This window comes from Papio anubis, unplaced genomic scaffold (assembly GCF_008728515.1).
Source record: "Papio anubis isolate 15944 unplaced genomic scaffold, Panubis1.0 scaffold75, whole genome shotgun sequence".
Classification (NCBI taxonomy): domain Eukaryota; kingdom Metazoa; phylum Chordata; class Mammalia; order Primates; family Cercopithecidae; genus Papio; species Papio anubis.
The window spans coordinates 229,396-250,681 of NW_022167723.1; the positions used below are offsets into that span (position 1 = coordinate 229,396).

At 40.3% G+C, this 21,286-nt stretch overlaps 1 protein-coding gene across 3 annotated transcripts in view; it reads right to left on the reverse strand.

Moving 5' to 3' along the window:
- LOC101009767 (talin-2) overlaps positions 1-21,286 on the reverse strand; it is a 253,027-nt gene that overhangs the window by 174,371 nt on the left and 57,370 nt on the right. For 2 of the 3 annotated variants that reach the window (XM_031662566.1, XM_031662564.1), the window contains exons 2-7: positions 20,552-20,723; positions 17,796-17,893; positions 16,302-16,431; positions 15,114-15,266; positions 12,496-12,638; positions 10,685-10,812 (exon numbers count right to left, since the gene is read on the reverse strand). In XM_031662566.1, coding sequence (XP_031518426.1) covers positions 10,685-10,812; positions 12,496-12,638; positions 15,114-15,266; positions 16,302-16,431; positions 17,796-17,893; positions 20,552-20,687 — 788 coding nt within the window. In that variant the 5' untranslated portion in view covers positions 20,688-20,723. Of the gene's footprint in view, positions 1-10,684; positions 10,813-12,495; positions 12,639-15,113; positions 15,267-16,301; positions 16,432-17,795; positions 17,894-20,551; positions 20,724-20,923; positions 21,079-21,286 lie in introns of all 3 variants that reach the window. The other variant, XM_031662565.1, reaches the window with a different exon arrangement.

Below are 21,286 nucleotides of genomic sequence, written 5' to 3' on the forward strand. Positions count from 1 at the left end.
TGACATATAGATGAGACAACTGTTAAATACTGAAAAGGAAAAATATCATGGAAATCTATTCTGTCCTCAGATTGCTTCATGGTTGTCTTTAAATTCCCTCACAGATTATGCATTATGCATGGTTCATGCAAGACACTGTAGAAATCCAATCAGGAGATTCACACAAGAAAAAACCTTAGCCCTACATCAAAACACTAGCCACACATGTATAAGTTCACAGTTAGAATAATGGGTTTCAAGCAGTAGATGTCACCTGTTCTGATTCTACATTTTAAATGACTTTTTGGATTATCCAACTAATAGTCCAAACCAGATGGAGAGACAGTGTTTCTGCAATTAAAACAGCTGCCATGTACTGAAGGCTAAACCCTGTTTCAGGTGCTTTACAAGCACTAGCAGATTAACTGAGTACTGACAAAAGCCGTGGGAAGCCAAGACCCCATTCTACACACAGACTCTGAGGCTCAGTGATGCTAAGTTGCCCAGGGCCACAGCCCACACGCTGTCTCATCCGTGGGCTCTGGGGACCATACTCTGGGCCACCACAGACCCTGACCCCTCCAAGTTACCCTTTAGTCAAACAACATCCCACGTGATCAGTATTTCAGACTCTGTGGAATAAGATAATAATCAGATTATGATAATGAAGACCAAGTGGTAGCCATTGAGTTTTATAGAAATGCCCAGAAGCCGCTGGAATCAGGGAAGAGGAATTTAACACATTTAGGGGAGCAGGATCTGAATTCAAATACAGATGTCACCAAAACCTCATTTTCTGCTTTTTGAAGGATGAGATGCAATTTTGTTATTTTATTGTACATACTTAAACTATACAATGTGATGTTTTCATATAATATACATAGTGAATTTCTACAGTCAAGCAAATTAACATATCCATCATCTCACAGTTTTTATGTGTGGGGTAAACGTACCTAAAATTTACTCTTTGTAAATTTCCAGTATACAATACTATCAACTATAGCCCTCATGCTGTATATAAGGAACATCAGGCCTCTAGACTTATTTATCCTATGTAACTGAGCCTCTGTACCCTTTGACCACTATCTCCCCATTTCCCCACCCTCAGTAACCACTTTCCTACTCTCTGTTTCTATGTATTTGAGTTCTTATGTTTTCAGGTTCCACATATGACTGACACCACACAGTATTTTCATTTCTGTGTGTGGCTTATTTCACTCAGAGGACATAATAATGTCCTTTAGGTCCATCCATGTTGTCACAAATGGCAGCATCTCCATCGTTAAGGCTAAATATTATTCCATTGTGTGTACATAATCAAACCTCATTTTCTTATGTAAAATTTAAGCTGCCTCTACAAGTAATTACAAAAGAGAAGCTTCAAAGATGTTTCCTAGTCTGGCCGTAAGTTACAAGTACACAGGGAGGCAGCTATGATTTGGGGAAACGTAAACTGCCTCTTATCTGTCCCAGGGCTGCCATCAAGTCACTGCATGACCACAGGGAAGTCACCGTTTCTCTAAGTTGGTTTTTATCACTTGAAAAGCAGAGGTTTCCAACCTATGAGTGTTATCGCTCGTGCGAATTGAAAACAAGGGATGTCGCCTCATTTGTGAGAGCTGAGGGAATCCATATGAACATACAAACAAAGCAGCGGAGTGTCCAGTCAGCACAGGGTGGAAGAACAGAGGGGAGGGATGGTGGACGTACAATAAGGACAGCATCACCCAAAGGATGCTGGAACACCCAGGATCCTGACTCCAACCTTGATGTTGAATCACCAAATGATTAACAACAACATGTCAAATCTGGTATCACATAAGGTTCTCAGAGTGTGGCCCCAGGAGCAGCAGCATCAGCAGCACCTGGGAATGTGACAGAAATGCCAGTGTTCAGGCTTCACCCCACACCTGCTGGATAAGAGGCTCTGGGGGTGAGGCCCGGCATCTTTAAATAAGCCCTTTAGATAATTCTGATCAGATGAAGTTGGAGAACCACTGACACAGTGGGCTGAAAGCTCAAATTACAGATTCAGACACACTTGGATTTGAATCCAGACTCAAAGGTCAAAATGTCTGCAACTGCGAGTAGCAGTTAAGTTCTGGTTAAGTAAGGTGATAATACAGGCGGAGGGAAGCACTGAGTGAGCTGGGAAACGCTCAGAATGGCAAGAAAAAGTGGAAAGGGAAAACAGCTTGTTAGTCAGTTTGTGCTGCTGCAAAAGAATACCACAGACTGGGTAATGACCGGTTTTTTAATTATATTTAATTATACTTAATTCTATAATTTATAATTCAATTATAAAGAACAGAAAATTTATTTCTGCACAGTTCTGGAGGCTGGAAAGTCCACGGTCAAGGCACTGTCAGGTTCAGCTGTCTGGTACGGGTGGCATCCTCTGGGGAGGGGAGAAAGGCTGTGTCCTCACAAGGCAAAGGAGCAGAAGAGCAAGCTGGCTGAATGCTGCGTGAAGCCTCTTTTTTAAGGGCCTTAATCCCATTCATGAGGGAAAGGTCCTCATGACCTAATCATGTCTTGAGGCCCCACCTCTTAGCACTATCACTTTGGCAACACCCAAATTTTGGAAAGAACACATTCAAACCACAGCAGCATGGCAGAAACATAGGAAATGGGTTTGAAGTCCTATCTTGGTCACACAGCAGTTCTGTCATCCTGAACCAATCCAAATGTCCTTTAATATAAGGACACGCCACTGCCCAGGAACTCAGAGACAGCGCAGGGCTGGATACCTTCAGCGGTTCCTGGTTTGAAAGTTCTGGAGTTTCAAAGTAGTTAGGGAGATAGGCACCAACCTCAGAAGACAGCTAGGAGGAAACAATACAGACACTACTGAAGTTCGCTACCTCCGAAACTGAGAGGATAGGAGAGCTCCGGGCTGTCAGAAACACAAGACAGAAGTTCACAGGGAGGAAGAACGCAAGTGGCTTTTTACTGCATTTTACTTTTAATTTAGTGGGAGGATGGTGGTGAAGAATATAATGTAAGAGAGCTGATGAAAACAGAGGTTGAAATGCCAGATTTCTGGTTAGTTTGAAAACCGAGAATCAAGGGCCAAATTATTCTGACAAAAGCACACAGATGACCAACTCCAAAGGAGGAATATGTGTTTGAACAGAGGCCAAGTGAAAAACTGGTTTAAGACCTCCTACTGGGTCAAAAGCTTTGCTTGTTGACAGTAGAATTATCTTGAGTTTGTGGGGGAAAATTTCCAACTCCACTGTGAATTCTTTCTCAACAAAGATTCATGTCCTGGGTCGCTTTGTTTTCTCAGTAAAATACTTCCGAGGAATTCCCAAACAGGAAGAGGGGGCTGTGGGAGTCAAGGATGAGAGAGGTTTCCTAAGCCTGTGACCTTCCTGCCCACTCTCAGCCCTTGGACCATTTCTTCCCGTAACACGCAGAGTCATGGAACCTTTCTGTCTGGCCTCCAGTGCCTATTACTTTTGCCTTTGCCACGTGTTAAATATCCAACTTTGGTGAATATAAGCTTTTATCATCACTTCAAGCCCAGATACTGCAACCATCTTTTAAAAAAAAAAAAAAAAGTTCAGTGAGCTGGGTGTGCTGTTTCAAGCCTGTAATCCCAGTACTTTGGGAGGCTGAAGAGGGTGGATCGCTTGAACCCAGGAGTTCGAGACCAGCTTGGGCATCAAACTGGGACCCCATACAAAAGTTAGCCAGGCGTGGTGGTGCATTCTTGAAGTCCCAGCTACTTGAGAGGCTGAGGTGAGGGGACTGCTTGCGCCAGAGAGGTGGAGGCTGAGATGGCGCCCACTGCACTCCAGCCTGGATGACAGAGTGAGACCTTGTCTCCAAAAAAAAAAAAAAGTTGAGTGTGAAACATTTCAAATTATAGAAAAATATATGCTTTATAACTTATATACCTACCACCAAGGAGAAATACATGTTGGCATGTTGCCATATCTGCTTTATGATTGCTACTTCTCTTCTGTTACTAAAGTAGAGATTACAGAATTAGTGGAAGTCCCATATCCTTTCTTTATTAGGCAGCCATTTATTTTATTTATTTATTTTTTTGAGCGGAGTTTCCCTCTTGTTGCCCAGGCTGGGTGCAACGATGTAATCTTGGCTCACTGCAACCTCCACCTCCCAGGTTCAAGCGATTCTCGTGCCTCAGCCTCCCAAGTAGCTGGGATTACAGGTATGCACCACCACACCTGGCTAATTTTGTATTTGTAGTAGAGACGGGGTTTCTCCATGTTGGTCAGGATGGTCTTGAACTCCCCACCTCAGGTGATCCACCCACCTCAGCCTCCCAAAGTGCTGGGACTGCAGGCGTGGGCCACTGTGCTTGGCCACCACTTTTTTGAAGTTAGTTTCCACAGATATTTTAATATCTTCCTATAACTCCTTGTGTCTATAAACAATAATACATCCGGTTTCTCTTTGTGTATATATTTTTAAATAAAAAGATTCATATTCTGAAATACCTTGTTTCCTCTATAAAGAACCTTGGTGTCTTCACACATTTAAATGTATGCCCATCTGAGAGATATGAAATGCTCTATACCTTTTGATTTTGCATTTTCTGAATCACTTATTAAGTTAAACATCTTTTCATGTCTTTATCAGCCAACTACAGTTCCTTCTCTTTAAAGTACCTACTGATATCCTGGGTGATCTTTTTCTCAGATATTTTTTTCTTTTTTAATATCTTCTGGATATTAATCTGATCCTGGAGTATGCATTGCAGATATGTAAATTTCTTTTTCCAGTTTGGAGCTTTACTCTTGATGATGTCTTTTCCTAATAAGATATTTTAATTTTAATAAAGGTAGATTTATCAATCTTTTGAATTACTGTATCACCTTATGACACTAATACAGTGTTTTAATTACTTTATCTTTATAAAAAATTGTGGTAGTTGTATGAGTCCTTCATATATCTTCAATTAGCCTTTACCATTCTTGAGCCTTGACTAGTTCATATTAATTTTAGCAGCTTTATTGAGATGTCCATTTTAAGGATAAGTTTTCTCATTATTACGTAAGTGACTGGAATTGAACTGAGTCTATAAGTTTGGGTAGAAGTACTTTACCTGATATCAAGTCTTCCTACCCATTAACATAGCAATAGCATAGCATTTACTCAGACTGCCTTTTATGCTCTTCAAAAAGCTTTTATCATTTTATTGGTGAGATCTTGGAGATCACTGAACAGCTGTCTTCCTAGGTAAATTATACTCTTTGTAACTACTATAAAAGGTAATTCCCTTTTATCAATTATATTTCCTCTTTGTTGATTTGTATGGGAATACTATTTGCTATTACACATTTTTTTTTCCCCCTAAAGACCTCACTTAAAAGTCTTGTTAATTCCAGCAAGGTTCTCTGTAGACTGACTGATTATCTATGTAGATAATCCTATCACCTGCAACTAATGACAGTTTTGTTTATCTAATCCTGATATGGTTTAGTTCTTTTTGTTTCCTTATTGCACTCACTAGGATATTTAGTATCATGTTGATAAGAAGCATTGATAACAGGCATCCTTCTGGACATGAAAAGGAATTAATATTAAACTATTAATTATCATACTTGTTTAGACCAAGAAGGTTTTCATGAATTTCTGGCATGCCATGAAGTTTTTCTTTTTGTCATCAAGATTATTTCATTTTATCAAATTCTTTCTCTCCAGCAATTAAGACAATCATATAGTGTTTTTTCAAAAAAATCTAACATGGTAAACTATATAAACACATTTTCTACTCTTAAGATGTGTCTCTTGGTATTCCATTCTAAAATGTCAAGTTCTCTCTCAGTCCCTAAAATCCACAAACTCCCTATTCCCTTTTTCTGCCTTTTTATCTTGGCATTCAGCATCATTAATATATTATATATTTTACTTACTTATTAGTTCTCATCTGCCTTTCTGCACTAGAATTTAAGTTCCATGAGGGCAGAAATGCTTGACTGTGTTTTTCACTGCTGTATCTCCAGTAGCCTAGTGTCTACCACGTAGAAGGCACTCAACAAATTATTTGTTAAATAAATGAATTTTGCCTCCTTTAAAGAAACACTATTTAGTTCTAACTTGCACTTATGCAAGAACATATGTCATGCTGGACTTAGTTAATACTTGATTAACTTTTTTGAGCAAGACATCTATATTCAATTTAAAAGCTTTCTATTGTCTGTATTCATTTTGGTATTACAGTTCTGCTAGTTTCAAATTAAGGTGAAGACCTTTACTTTTTTATTTTCTGAAATAACCTGGGCCTAGTGTTTATTTTGTTGTTTTTTGATTGGTATATTTTAAACTGATAAGTCAATTTCTTTCAAGATTATAGATTTATTTCAATTTTCTAATTATCCATTTTTTCTAAATTTTCCTAGTTTATCACATTCTCAACTGCTTTTTAATATCTCTTTACCTTATTTTGCCTTTTTCTTCTTTTGTTTTTCTTGATCACATTTACCCAAAGTTTATCAAGTTTTTCAAAGAACCAGCTTTTGGTTTTATTGATTCTCTGTGGTTTTTATTTCATTATTTTCTTTTAAATATTTTCTTTCTTCTATTTTGATCTTGTTCTACTAATCATTCACTGAGGGAAGTATGTTAAATTACTTCACTAAAATTGCATATCTGAAATTATTGCAATACAGTCTATTTTTCCTTTATATACATTTAAGGCAGTGTTAGGCACGTATACAGGTTCACAATTATTTAGTATCCTGATAAATTAGTCCTTCTATCTTTATAATCTTCTTTATCTCGACTTATGCTTTGTTTGCCTTAGAGTCTATTTTGTGTACTGTAAGTAGAAATTTCCTGGCATATCAGTTTCAATGCATTTAAACTTTCCTCTGTCATTCTCTCTTTTCTTTGTCTAAAAGTGTGTCTTTTAGAGATAATATAGACCTGGACTTAAAAAAATTCCATTCAATGAGAATCTCTGTTTATTAATTGCTGCATTTCATTTACTTACATTTGGTATGATACCTAATATATTTACAAGTGTTTACCATATCTTATTCCAGACCTTCTTTTCACTTTGTTTCCATAAGCCACCCTCCACATCTCCTATTTTAACGGTCAAGCTATCTGCATTTCTTCCCTCCTACCCCTACTGGCTTGAAAGCTATATGGATTATTTCTCCTTGTTTGGTTTGACCAGTAATTAAAATTTTATTAAAGAACTTGTGAAGTCTGGTTTCTTTCACTGTTTCCATATACAGTCTATATATGTTCTCTCAGGCTATCTTCATTTTTTTCCCAACAATTTTATTATGAAAAATTCCAAACAATTTTATTATGAAAAATGTTGAAACATTGTGTATTGAACATTCTATATCTGTCACCTAGAGTCACCTTCAATTTTATCAAGTATACTTGATTTAAGATCTGAAGTTTACCAGTAACTCTCATCTTCTCCAATAAAATATAGTCTACAGATGGCTTTTACTCTGACCACTTCTTAAAGTTTTCCACAGTGTTTTTAAGGGTCTGGAAATTAGTCATTATTATGTTTTGTTGTTGCTGTTTTAAGAGTTAATTCTTCTTTAGATTTCCCTTCTACTTTGTCAATTTCTTTAATCAACATTGCTACTTGCATGATACTCTTCCCACCTTTTTAGAAACAATCCATAGTAGTCTGCATAGTTTACACTGCAACTTTCAACTTCCTGAATAGACCATCCTGCATTTAAAATACAGTTAAAAAGTTGGACTTTGTTGAAATGATCAGAGCCAAGTTTTGGTTCTGCATAATAACCATTTCATATATTTATCTGCCACACAGATTGTAGATTCAAAAACAGCAAGGAATTAGTATATAATATCTCCCTTATATTTTCTCTATACCTGGCACAATAAAACACATCTGCAAGTCCTCAATGTGTTAAAGAAAAACACCAGGCTCACACATAGGTAACAAAATTTCACATGAACCCCACACATTTGTACAAAAATTCACATCACACGGCCTATTTTCTGCCAGCATTTTCTGAACACAGAAAAGCATAAAGCAAATACCTGATTACTAGATTATGTGTCGTTTTTACTTCATGCACCAATAAAATGTCCCTTCTTAGGACCCTCTGAAGGTGACCTGAGGAAAACTGTCATGTAGATAAAGCATATCAGACTCAGTCTAGGAGATCCTGGCTTTTTTCTGCCTCCCCGCACTTGACTGTTCTGGGCCTTGTCTCTGTCTCTCTCTAGCACTTATTCTCCCCATCAATAGAGTAGATGGATATATTAAATCATCCTTAAATCCCTGGAAACTCTGAAAATCTTTCAGACTCTGATGATTTTCATTATTGTAAATGAGTACCTTCACTGAAGTACCAAATCCAGAAATCACTGGAGAGTCTGAAGAAAGTTCAAAGCGAATCTCATAAAAATGTCCATATTGCAACTCTGAGCAAAAATGCTAAGAAAATTTTCAAAAAATTAAAAGATATGCCCTCGTTCACATCCCTATGCACCCACCTCAGAAACTACGTAACTGAAATTTCTGGGGGCTGCATCTTCAGCACGGCTGTCACAAGTCCAACCTTCTCATTATTATTTTAAAACCCTAAATTGTTTAAGCAGATCACACATATGAAAGCTAGATTAGGAAAGAGCTAAAGGCTGCAAAAGAGAGCCCAGTCAGTCACCAGGGACAGCCCAGGCAAAAACAGGACCTGGCTATCCAACTCACAAATCAGCAAATGTGGCCTCACTGTTTTGTTTTAATTAAGAAGGGACTTATATCCTCAAGAAGTTTTACCTGCATGGTATAAGCAATAATGTACACAATTAAATATCTACATTAAGTAAAAATGCCTCATTACCTAATTTGGCCTAATTAAAAAGTAAATCAAATTCGTAAGGAAAAATAATTGCCACCAGGCAAAATTACCTTAATTTGGAATCTGAATAAGGGTGCAGGTACCACTACAGGCATAAACTTGATATTATAATCTTAGGAAAAAAAGAAACGAACTCAAAGCAATTGCTTAACTCTTGTGGTCTCAGATTATTAAGAGAAGAATACTGCTGCTGGAGTGTGAGTGTGTAGCATTCAATAGGACCACAAACTGCAGTACATACTTTTAAGACCAGTACCAATGCTTTGATATTAGTTTGTAATCTCGACACAGGCAGTCAGCTATACAGGAACATTCACGATGATTTGGTTGGTACGATCCATTATACTAGGAAACAGACCAAAGCACCCTGTAATCCCAGTTTTAAGTACCTTTGCTGCATAGTGGGAGACCAGTAAAAGGGGCAACTTTGCCTTTCATTGAAAGTAGGAATGCCTTTCAAAATGAGAGCCTGGTGTTAGAAGTCAGAAGCTATTTGCAGAGAAACTCTTTAACTGTGAATAAGCCACTTCTCTCTCTCCTGCTTCTTCCGTATCTATCAAACAAAATACTATGTTCTCAATTCACAAGGGAGTCCTGAGAACTAGTTGCCCCAAGGCTATGGAGAAAGTGAGCTAATAAAATGACCCGGGTGGCATCGTCATCAATATAAGAACCCAGTGAATGGCTACATTTGGATCTCCTTTCTACCAGGGAGACATAAAAATTCACAGCTACAAAAGTCTAAAAACAGGTAAACGTTTTATTTCCATTTTTTTGATTCATCAATCTTCCCTCCATTTTCTATTTGTCACCAGGCACTTTAAAAATAGAAACAGAATGTTGTTTCCTCCGAGGCCTCACTAGCTCTTGGTGTTTATTCCTCAATATCCGTGGCCATAATCCTCAGGCTGATGACATCAGTTGTATCTGAGGGGCCAGCTGTGAGGCTAGAAGGTGGGAATGTGGAAACTCTTCAAGGAACTTGTGCACACGGCCTTCGATAGGTGGCTGAACAGAAGGGGACGCTTCCTGAGGCTCCTGAGGAAGGAAGCCAGACGAGTGGGGTAAAAGCGGGCCCTGAGGAACACCCGGCTGTATGACTCATTTGGAGAATACAGAACTAAGTAGGTGGCAGGAACTGCTCAGAGCCATCCTCAGCCTCAGACTCACAATGTGTGGCACACTGCAGGACACAGCATCACCTTGTAAAGGTTCCCTGGGATTCACTAACCCAAGGGCAGAGGTTTGCTTTCTGCGGGGTTAACAACTCAGTTTAGACCAAACAGCATATTGGCCAGGCATTCTCTGGCACCAGAAGAAAAGTTAACTTTTCTTCTTACTCAAAGGCATATACTGGTCCCAATTACTTTCCACCAAAGTGAAAGTGGGGACAAGGGTCAAAGAAGCCTCTCCGTTATCCTCTCCCTGCGATACACTTGAACCAATACAATGAATGCACAATACCATGAATGGCCTACTGGACACATCTCATGCTGACTGGCACATCCTACAGGAAAGCTCATGTCCCTCCCCCTTACTCCCCCATTGGCGTTCACACCATGGCCCTACTGGAGTGGATTTTTTTTTAACTTTCCTCTTCACTAAGATGAAGTAGAAGGAAAAAAAAGGGGGTGGAGGGGGACACAGATCACTGAATTTCTATTCAGCAAGAAAAACTTCTCAATTTATCTTGCTTTCCCCAAAATCTGCAAATTTGGTCATCTACTTGATTGAAGAAAAGCTAGCATTCTCACAAATGATGAAATTAGGGTATGATCTTAGATACCTAGCTCAAAAAAAAAAAATGGTGAAAGGAAAAGAAGAGAGGAGAAAAGAGAAAAAAAGAAAATCAAAATGTCATTTACTCTAAAAATCCAGGTTTATGTTTATGTTCCACATGAGGTCCAAACTGTATCTGGGCTTGAAATCCACCAAACTCACAAGCTTTCTCGAAGGAGACAGGGTGAGAGCCATTCAGGATGTCATCCCGAGCCTGAAACACAAGAAGGAGGAAAAACATCAGAGGTTTGGGGGAGTGACGCATTCTCTCCACTGACACATTCCCATGGCCCAGCACACTCTCTCTGTGGAGCAGGGGACAGTGCCAGCCGACCCACGGTGACATGTGCAGGACACAGTGGATGATCACCACATGGGAGAAAACTAAGGCGAAAAAAAAACAAACCTTTGTCCAAAATGGCCTGTAGATGGAAAACATTAGAGATGTCCGGTATAGCACAAGCAAAGTCTGACGACAACTGAGAAAGACAGAAGTGATTATAAAAAGAGGCCAAGGAAATTCATATGAAATGATCAGCTTCAAAGAGGCCAAAAGACAAATTCAGTGTACTTTTTATAATCCTAAATCATAAAGCTAGCTAATCAAATATCTAGAGGTAAAATCAACCCAACCCCCATCCCCAGATAAAGACCAATGTAATAGAAGAAGAGAAAGAAAGGCGATAGGCGCGCACACACACAGACAAGAACTCAATACTCAAGACAGCAGGGGAAAGGACAAGCGAATGCATCCTAAAATGAGGAGCTTGCTGTGTCTGAACTCCTCCTCCTCCCAGTTCTCCATCCATCACTGCTGTTGTTTTCCCCTGCCCTCCTTTCTGCCTTTCTTTCTCTAAATGACCCCCAAACCACCCAAAGATGGACACTCTCAGCTATCACTCTGAGCCTTAAGCCAATAAGCATCTTTACACTGCCCTGCTATCTCTCTCCTTTTGGCCTCCCCACTTCTTTCCTCTCAGCCCTCTTTCCATGCCATCCTTCCATCCACTAAGTCAGGGGTCAGGAAACTTCTCCAAAAGGCCAAACAGTAAACATTTCACACCTCCTGGGCCACACCGTCTCTGTCACAACTACTGAGTTCTGTCACGGGAATGCGAGAAGAGCCACAGAAGGTATGTATAACAACTACATAACCCTCAAGGGGATTTATCAATATGTGATACTTGAATACATAAGCTGTGTTACAATAAAACTTTATTCACAAGTACAGGCAAAAGGCATGACTGTAATTTGCCAACCCCCACATTATTTCTTTGGGCAGATAGATGGATAAATATGGAGAGGAAAGGGAGGGAGGGAAAGAAAGGAAGAAAGGAAGCTGGCAGGAGAGGACAAAGGTGGATGATGTTTTCCCTGAGCCACAAGCAACCTTGGGAACAATCCAGTACAATCCACATCTTCACACTGGGAAACTCAGACATGTTAAATGGCTTGTCAGTTTAACAATTACTTAAGGGTAACCACATGAAAGATTATTGAGAGGATATCTTCCAGTTAATGAGAAGTCCTGATTTTCTGACCAATATTCTCTTGCAATCTAAGATGTCAGCTAAGAAACCTTTAGTGCACTTGAAGTGGTGAGCCAGTGAAGTGAAATACAGCTGTCTCTCAAAGTCCGGCAGAGAGGGACAGTGTTGGCTACCAGGTCACAATCTGGGAAGCCATAGGGAGGCCCTACTCTGGATGGTCAGCTGCTCATCCAGAATATCAACCTGCACCACAACCAAACACATGCTTGGACCCAGGAGCAATGCCTGCTGGAAACGATGCCATAAACGTGGCAGAAGCCAGCGCCGCCCTCCTGCTCGCCACAAGATACAGCCAGGAGCTTCCTGCAATCTCATCAACCTCAGTGTCTGAGCAGTAAATACTGTACCTGAACATAAAGCAAGTTCAGCTGCACAGGGTCTCTCGAATCTACATTCTGATCAGAGTAAAAGAACTTCCGTCTAAGCAGCAACGTTTCGTTTTCATCTACTCCTTGTTCTCTGAATGTTCGGCTGTGATCCAGCCAATTTACTGCAACACAACAAGACATATAAGAGAACTGTGTTTATTTTTCCTCTTAATTAAAGGGAATTTACCAAAAGAGCAGTGTGATGCAGATTTCTGTAACTCTGATACTTAGTTATAGTTACTTCTTACATTAGTACTGTGGTTTTTAAGCTTTGCAAAATAATTTCACATCTACCAAATGACCAGCCAAAATGGAAATGAGGGAGAAAATTCCCAGTCATTCCTGAAGTTACAGCTAAAGCACTATAATGAATGTGTAATATGCTGCCTCTCTGGTGGCAGGGTGGAGGGCAGATACTCCAGTCTCAGCTAATAAAGTGATTCAGAGGCTCTGAGCATAATAAGTTACCTCTGACCTCAAGTAGAAAAGAGAAAGAAAATGAAAGTATGGAGGGAGTGGGGGAGACAACAGTAAAGGGGGGCTGGCAGAACCGTGCCATGGGTCAGCTTAAATCTCAGTCATTCTGAGAACCCTGTTCTCTCATCTATGTGTACAGGATTTGATCACTCCCCTCTACACTTTCACAGCTCTCACTCCAACACTCCTCTGCGGGCTTAAAACACATTGTGAGTTAAGTCCTTATCACCAGTGTCTCTAGATTATAAGCAACCTGAGTACAGAAAACGTGTCTCCCACATCTCCCACAGTACCTGGGAGAGTATCTTGCACATAATAATAAGTCCTTGGGTCTTCTACTAAAGTCTCTTGGAAAGAAGTATATAACTGCAAATCAAATTAGGCAGAAAGAAAAAAAAGCACACAAAGGCTCAGAGGAAATGAGAGCCTCACAGAAGATCAATAAACACAATGGCAATAATGATGTCGTCCCGATTCAGCCACAAGAACAAATACAATGAAAGGAGGAAAGAGTCTAGGTGGACTGGGTAATAAATTAAGACCCTTTCAGTGGAGGGTCAGGCAGCAAGGTGCAAACAGCATGGGCTTTAGGGACACAAGGGGTTACGTGCTGGCTTTTCCACAAATTAACTATGTAGCTATGGAAAATGACTTTCCAATCATAGAATTCTATTACTTTTTTTTTTTGAGACAGAGTCACGCTCTGTCACCCAGGCTGGAGTGCAGTGGCACAATCTCAGTTCACTGCAACCTCTGCCTCCCAGGTTCAAGCAATTCTCCTGCCTCAGCCTCCTGCATAGCTGGGATTACAGCCGTGTGCCACCACACCCAGCTAATTTTTGTATTTTTAAGCAGAGATACGGTTTCACCATGTTGGTCAGGCTGGTCTCGAACTCCTGACCTCAAGTGATCCAACCACCTCAGCCTCCCAAACTGCTAGAATTACAGGCATGAGTCACCGCGCCCAATCCACTATTACTATTTTTAACTCCTAAGGAAATAATGGGTCTAAGGCAATGGTCATTGATGGATGTTAAACATCCCCCCAAAAAAAGAAAACCAGAAACAATTCGTGATGGAAGTGCCCATCACCACTGAAGAAAGCATCTTTATTAAAATAAACACAAACACTTAAATCTAGTCAAGCCTCCAGATCTAAGGAATTAAAAGGGACAGAGGAACATGTTAAATGACACCATAGGTATGCAATGAAGAAAATCCAGACTGTACGAAATGCTGTACAAGTAAGAATTTGGTTTTTTCACATACACAAAAACTGCAAAAAGACATGAACTATCACACTGAGTGGTGACCACAGTTAATAATAATGCATTATATATTTCAAAAATGCTCATAATAGATTTTTAACAATCTTACCACAAAAAAAGATAAATTAGTGAGGTGATGGATATGTTAATTAGCTTGATTGAATCCTTCTTCAATGTCTACATAGATATATCACACTGCACCCCATAAATATACATCATTAGTATTAGTCCATTAAAAAAGAGAGATGGAAAGACTCTTAGTAAAACAAATTAATTCACGAATTAATTAACTTGTTCAACCTTATTTGGATCCCAGTTCAAACTACTAAAAAAATTTTTAGACAATAATGAAGCAAATGTGAACATGATTTGTATATCTGATATTAAGATATTTCTTTAGATGTGAAATGGTATTACAGTTACTTTTTAAAAAATTTTTATTTATTTATTTTTTGAGACAGAGTCTCACTCTGTCATCCAGGCTGGAGTACAATGGTGCGACCTCAGCTCACTGCAACCTCCACCTCCCAGGTTCAAGTGATTCTCCTGCCCGAGCCTCCTGAGTAGCTGGGAATACCAGCGTGCAGCTAATTTTTTGTGTGTTTTTAGCAGATGAGGTTTCACCATATCGGCCAGGCTGGTCTCAAACCCAACCTCAGGTAATCCACCTGCCTCGGCCTCCCAAAGTACTGGGATTATAGGCGTGAGCCACTGTGCCCAGCCTACTTTTTTTAAATAGAGTTTTAAGAAACAAAAACAAAAATCCTGTCCTGGGTCATATAGATGGTGGGAGGGAAGTAAGGCTTAGCAAAGCCTGTGTGTCTGTATTACGCTTCCTCTGCAAACACTTACGGTCATCATCTGTGTGCAGCTTGGCCTTCAACTTCTCCATTTTCCTCTCATCTCGTAACAGTGTCCTGTCTTTTTTGAGTGTGCCCGTTCCTTCCTCTTTCTTTTCATCAATAGTTTCTTGGATTAAGGAGTATTCTTCATAATTTGTTATTCCTAAAAATTGGAAATTAGGTTACAATTATAAATAATTAAATTACTGTCAACCTCTTCCAGCCTAAGGCCTGTGATATTCCAAGGAGCTCCTGGGGGCAAAGAACCAGAAACAGCCTTACTAACGTGAGGGTAGGGAGGTGGCCACATCAAACTAAATGAGGGAGCTTCAGCTAGTTAAGTCATATTCACACTGTGGGGGGGAAAACAGGTAACAAACTTGAACACTTTTTTTTCAAAAACAAATTTTTAAAAATCAGACTCTGATTTCCTCTTTCTTCCAAAATGTCTTTGGAGACCTTCCTACATTTTCACAGGGTTGTAGTCACTATGATAATACAGAATCGCCAGTGCTAAGTAATTGCTTTCATAAAGGTTTCCTAAAAATGCAGTAGTGAAATCGTACCCAAAGAAGTCACACTTACAGTAAAACTTATGTCACATTTAATTCTCTCACCTATAATAATTTTGGGGAAACACTGCCACAGAGGACGTCATGCAGAAGAAGGCAAGACAGTGTCAAACAAGAAGTGTCTGAAGGAACTGGGCTCCCTTTGCATGAAGAGAAAACTAAGATAGGCAAGTCTATTTTCTTCAAATATTTGAAGGGCTTCATTAGAAAGGAGGCAGACTTGTTCTCTGGGGAGACTAATGGAAGCCACAAGAAGAAAAACTGTCTAATAATCAATCATATGGACTGTCATCATAAGTACCCAAGGAGATAGTGAACATCTACAGGGCTTGTATAGAATAGAAGGCAGCAATGGGCAGAAGGCTGAACTACACATGACTTTCCATTTGAAAATCTCCTTGTTTTGGAGAGGGAAATGAAAGCCCTCCACTATGACTTAGTGAGAAGTCCAAATGTTTCATGTATTGGCAAGTTGGGAGAATGGACACACCCTCTGGGGATTGGACAGAACTCGGCATGTTAAGACATATTCAAAGTTGCCTAGAGATCAAATGCAGGTGGAAAAAAGAAGAGGCCTGTAATTGAAAACTAAACAAAAGATATAATGAAGGTTTATGAATGCTCACCTATTCTGCTACAAATAGTGACCAGGAGCTCCCCCACAGTCTTGGAATCATCCACCATCACCGTCTTCACAGATCCATCCAGCATCCGGATTTTCTGAGGTCTCTGTTTCTTTTTATATTCCAAAATATCCTAGAGCACAAACCACACACAAATTTCACACTGTGTGGGAAAATAAATAACAAACTTGGGACACTTTTCTTTAAAAAAAAAGAATTTTAAAAAAATCAGAGTAGACTCTGATTTCCTCTTTCTTCTAAAACATCTTTGAAAACCTTTCAAAGTTTTCAGGGGATTGTTGCCACTATGATAAAACAGAATCTCCAGTGCTAAATAACTGCTTTCATAAAGATTTCTTAAAAATCTGATAGCAAAATTGTACCCAAAGAAGTCATACTTATGCCTCACAATTACTGAAAACTATCCTCAGTGAAATGAAAGTAGAGTATGACCTCCTGAAAGGCTGGGAATGATCTGTTCTAAGGAGAATTAGCAGAGGGAGGTGACTACTTGCCTTTTCAAAAGACAGCAGTGTGTGTCGCCAATTATCTTTTAACATTGTCATAATCGACTTTTACTATCTCTATGTCTTTACTATCTGCATATAAAAACGTTTTTAATTTTTACTATAAACACATTTTTACCTTATATATGATAAACAATGAAAGACATAAATAGCATCCTCATCATTCTTCACAGCAGTGGCATAACACAGTAATAGTGGTTTTCAAAATAGTGTGCTGAAATACATTAATGACAAGACCAAACAGGGGTAACATGTTCGGGGGATATTTTTAAGTAACTTGTTGACTACACTTCCTAAAACTAGAACTATGAACTTCCTAAAACTAAACTATTAATTTCTTATCCAAATTAATTGGCATCACCTATTTCACTCTGACTTTATGGACTACCCATCAATCTGATGGGTCCAGTTCATCCTACATACCAAAACCCGGTATCTTGGAGGTTAAGCTGACCAAAACGTTTAATATGTTTTTACTCATGACTTCTCCCTACTTCCATAACACAACCACTTTTGTTGTTGCTGTTACTACTACTGATCATTATTAAACTCACATCTCAAATTGAAGTTTCTTTTTCAGAAACAAAACACTAATATTCAGTCTCTAACTACCGTTAGGGTTACATTTCGTTTTCCCTCTCATCTGTTCTTACTTCCCATCACCAGGCATAGGAATATCTCTTCCATACTTATAGCAAGATGCCGTATCTTATCTCACAATTACCAAATCCAACAATGCCACGTAGAAACTACTTAAAGTACTAACCTCGAACTGCTTCAATCCTTCTATGGAATCTCAAGAATTTGGATATCTGGTATTTTCTATCACCACCTGAACAGCCCTTAGAGAGTACAATGCATCGAACTATTAATAAGATGCCCTTGAATCAAAATAGCGTAACCGTGTTGGCGTCTATGGAAGGCCCAGGGACAAAGGGATGAAGAAACAGCACTGGGATCGGCAGCATACCCCATTCCGCAACATGTAGTAATCCAGTGTTCTGCCCGCTTCCAGCCAGATCCCTTTCCTGGGGTCTTCATCCGAAAGAAACAGTCCATAGTCAGAAGCTGAAATATAGATGGGAAGAAAAACAGTAGGCAAAGTGGTGATGAAGCCATCGCTGACTTCCAGGCGCTGAGCCTGCTGACTCAGCAAGGATGTGGGTGTTCTCCTTCACCAGACAGAAATGTTTCGTTTTGACAACACCAGCAGCCGCCGGGACTGCAGCAGATCTGGAGGAGTAAGAGTTGAGTTGCAGAAGCAACGCCCACAACTAAGGTCTGTGTTTCCTAAAACCGGTGGGCTGTAGTTGTGTCTAAAATGTAGAAAAATTTAGAAGCAGTCCAAATTTCCTTCTAACTGAATTTGAGCTTGTTCTCTATCCCTTTTGATAAAAACCAGACCAACATCTCATGAAGGATGACAGGACAGCAGTGAAGAAACTAAGGAAGTGACCACCTAGGCCCAAGGCCACTCAGGCAAAGGGGGACAAATGAAGCCTTTATGTCTCCAGTGACCCCTCCATCATCCCAACTGAGCAGTCTAAAAGAGGCACAGGAGTCCCTTGTGAGATAAGGCCTCTGACCCCGAACACCAACAAATTATGCAAAAGGTGCAAAATTAAATTTGGTGTTCTCTGCAGAAACCCCTGAATCTGACATAGGAAGTACAAAGGGGGCGGGGTGGCAGGAGAGGAGCAGTACCATTTCCTACCCCCAAAATTTCTTTCTTTCTTCTGAGACCCAGCTGAGGGTAAGAGCTCCTGCTGTTTCTTAGAAAAGCAACTTCAAAATCTTTAAAGGTTTATACCTTCACCAGCACTATATAGCAATCAAGCTCCCCACCCCCAACCAAAAAAAAAAAAAAAAATCTGACAGAACAACAACAGAAAAAGGGAACAGAAAAGTAAAGGCACCAGAAATGACTAGACAACCAAATAGTAGAGGAAAGTTAGGGATGTAGCAAACCTTATTTCTAAGTAATCTAGAAACACTACTAATAACATAAATAATGTTTTAATAGCCAGGGTGCGCAGTTGCTCACGCCTATAATCCTAGCAATTTGAGAGGCCAAGGTAGGTGGATCAGTTGGGCACAGGAGTTTGAGACAAGCCTGAGCAACACAGCGAGACCTCGTATCTATAAAAATACAAAAATTAGCCGGGTGTGCTGGTGTGTGCACCTGCAGTCCCAGCTATTCAGGAGGCTGAGGCAAGAGGATCAACTGAGCCTGAAAGGTTGAGGCTGCAGTGAAGTGTGATGGGGCCACTGCACTCCAGCCTCAGTGACAGAGCAAGACCCCGTCTCAAAAAATAACCATCCAGGCGCGGTGGCTCACACCTGTCATCTCAGCACTTTGGAAGGCCGAGGCAGGCAGATCACCAGAGATCAGGAGTTCAAGACCACCCTGGCTAACATGGTGAAACCCCGTCTCTACTAAAAATACAAAAAATTAGCTGGGTGTGGTGGCACGCACCTGTAATCCCAGCTACTTGGGAGGCTAAGGCAGGAGAATTGCTTGCACCCGGAAGGTGGAGGTTGCAGTGAGCCGAGATCACACTATTGCCAGCCTGGGCAACAAGAGTGAGATTCCATCTAAAAAATCATCATCATCATCATCATCATCATCATCGTCATGTTTCAGACCAAAAAGAATTTTATGAAAAGCAGATCTTTTCAAGAAGAGATTTTTGTATTTATAATTACCCTTGTTGTGATGTTTGATTTTTATTCTTCCTTTTATTTTGAGTCAGGGTTTCGTTCTGTCACCCAGGCTGGAGTGCAGTGGCTGGATCACGGTTTGCTGCAGCCATAAACTCCTGGGTTGAAGCTACTTTCCTGCCTCGACTTCCCCAGTAGCTGAGACTACAGGCGCATACCGCAACACTCAGCTAATTTTTCAGACTTTAGTAGAGACAGGGTTTCACCCTGTTGCCTAGGCTGGTCTCTAACTCCTGGACTCAAGCGATCTTCCCGCCTTGGCCTCCCAAAGTGCTTGGATTCCAGGTGTGAGCCACCATGCTTGGCCTATTCTTTCCATTTTTAAGATAAGTTTTATCCCACTTTCACACTAAAGATGTACTGATTTGGAAGGGATCCACTTTCTCAACTGCCTGTCAAATAAATACTAAATAAAGGAAGACACATAGAGAGAAGACAAAGGGAAGGGGAAAATAAAATGGTACAAGTGGCTTTTGTTTAAACTCAGATTAATGGGGATGAGTGATTTAGCCAAACTTCAAACAAAACATGTATCACAAATGTCTTTTTTTAAAAGTTTGAGATAAAATGTATAAAGTCCCTGTAAAAAAAAAAAAAATCTTGAAATATAAGACCTGCCCTGGTTTCAATGGCAGTGGAAAGCGTTCAGCATGGGAAATAGGGTTTAGGACACATATCGCCAATATTGTTAGGGCAGCTTCACTTGCACTTTCTTGGGACGAGATGATACATGAGAATGTGATCTGTAAACTGCAGAGCATAATCCTCATGTAGGGGAGGGTCAAGTTGCTGGGCACAATGACAGTGATGACTCAGCGGTGGGCATGGTCATTGTCATCACAAGTGTCACAGAGGAAGCAGTTAGTGTCTGATCTAAGAAGACATTTCATTTGAAACATAGGCACTAATAGGCTTGTGTACCACTTGGAGCCTCTGTCTCTTTAGCCAAAAAGTGAAAAACATGCAAATACATTTTAAGAAGCCAGTAAATAACCCATGACCTACCTTGCCCAGTTTGTGCCTCAGGTACCCGTTCCCGAATGACTCGACACGCATCATACACAGCTGTAGATGGTTCAAACTGCATGGTCTTCACCACGTTGCAGTGGCGGACACAAATCTTTAAGGACAGGGCCACCATCTTCCTAGGTGATGCAGACAGTCTCACTTAGAATGTCTGGAAAACACAAAGAGACAAACCCGGATGTTCACGTTAATAGTTTGTCTTGGGGAAAAAAACAAAAAAAAGTGCTGGACTTAAAAATCAATTTTGAAAAATTTAGAGGAGGACAACTACAAAATATCGGCTAACAAGCAGAACCCCGAGGGTGACAAGTAGACCCCTGAGGAGGAGGGAGCTCCAGATGTTCACCACACCTGTCTCTGAGTAGTTCCCCTCCTTGGGGTTTCCGAGAAAAGGTCCTGGGAGTGGAATTTCCAGAGTTAATGTCCTCGAGGCAAGAGGCAGAGAGCCTTGGGCACCTATGACCGAGTCCTAAAGACAGCCTCAGTTCCCTGGGTCCTCTCAGCTCCTGGGGACAGAGAAGAATCAGAGAAGCCCTCTCAGGTGCTCCTCTTGGCACAAGGGCTCCACCACCCCCCTACCAAAAGACTTGGCTTCTGGGCCCAGCTCCATCACTAAGAGCCTGTGTCAATCTGAGAAAGTCACTTTGGCCACTCTGCCTCAATTTCTTCACAAATAAAGTGGCTATAATGATATCGGCCCTGAACAGTGCATAA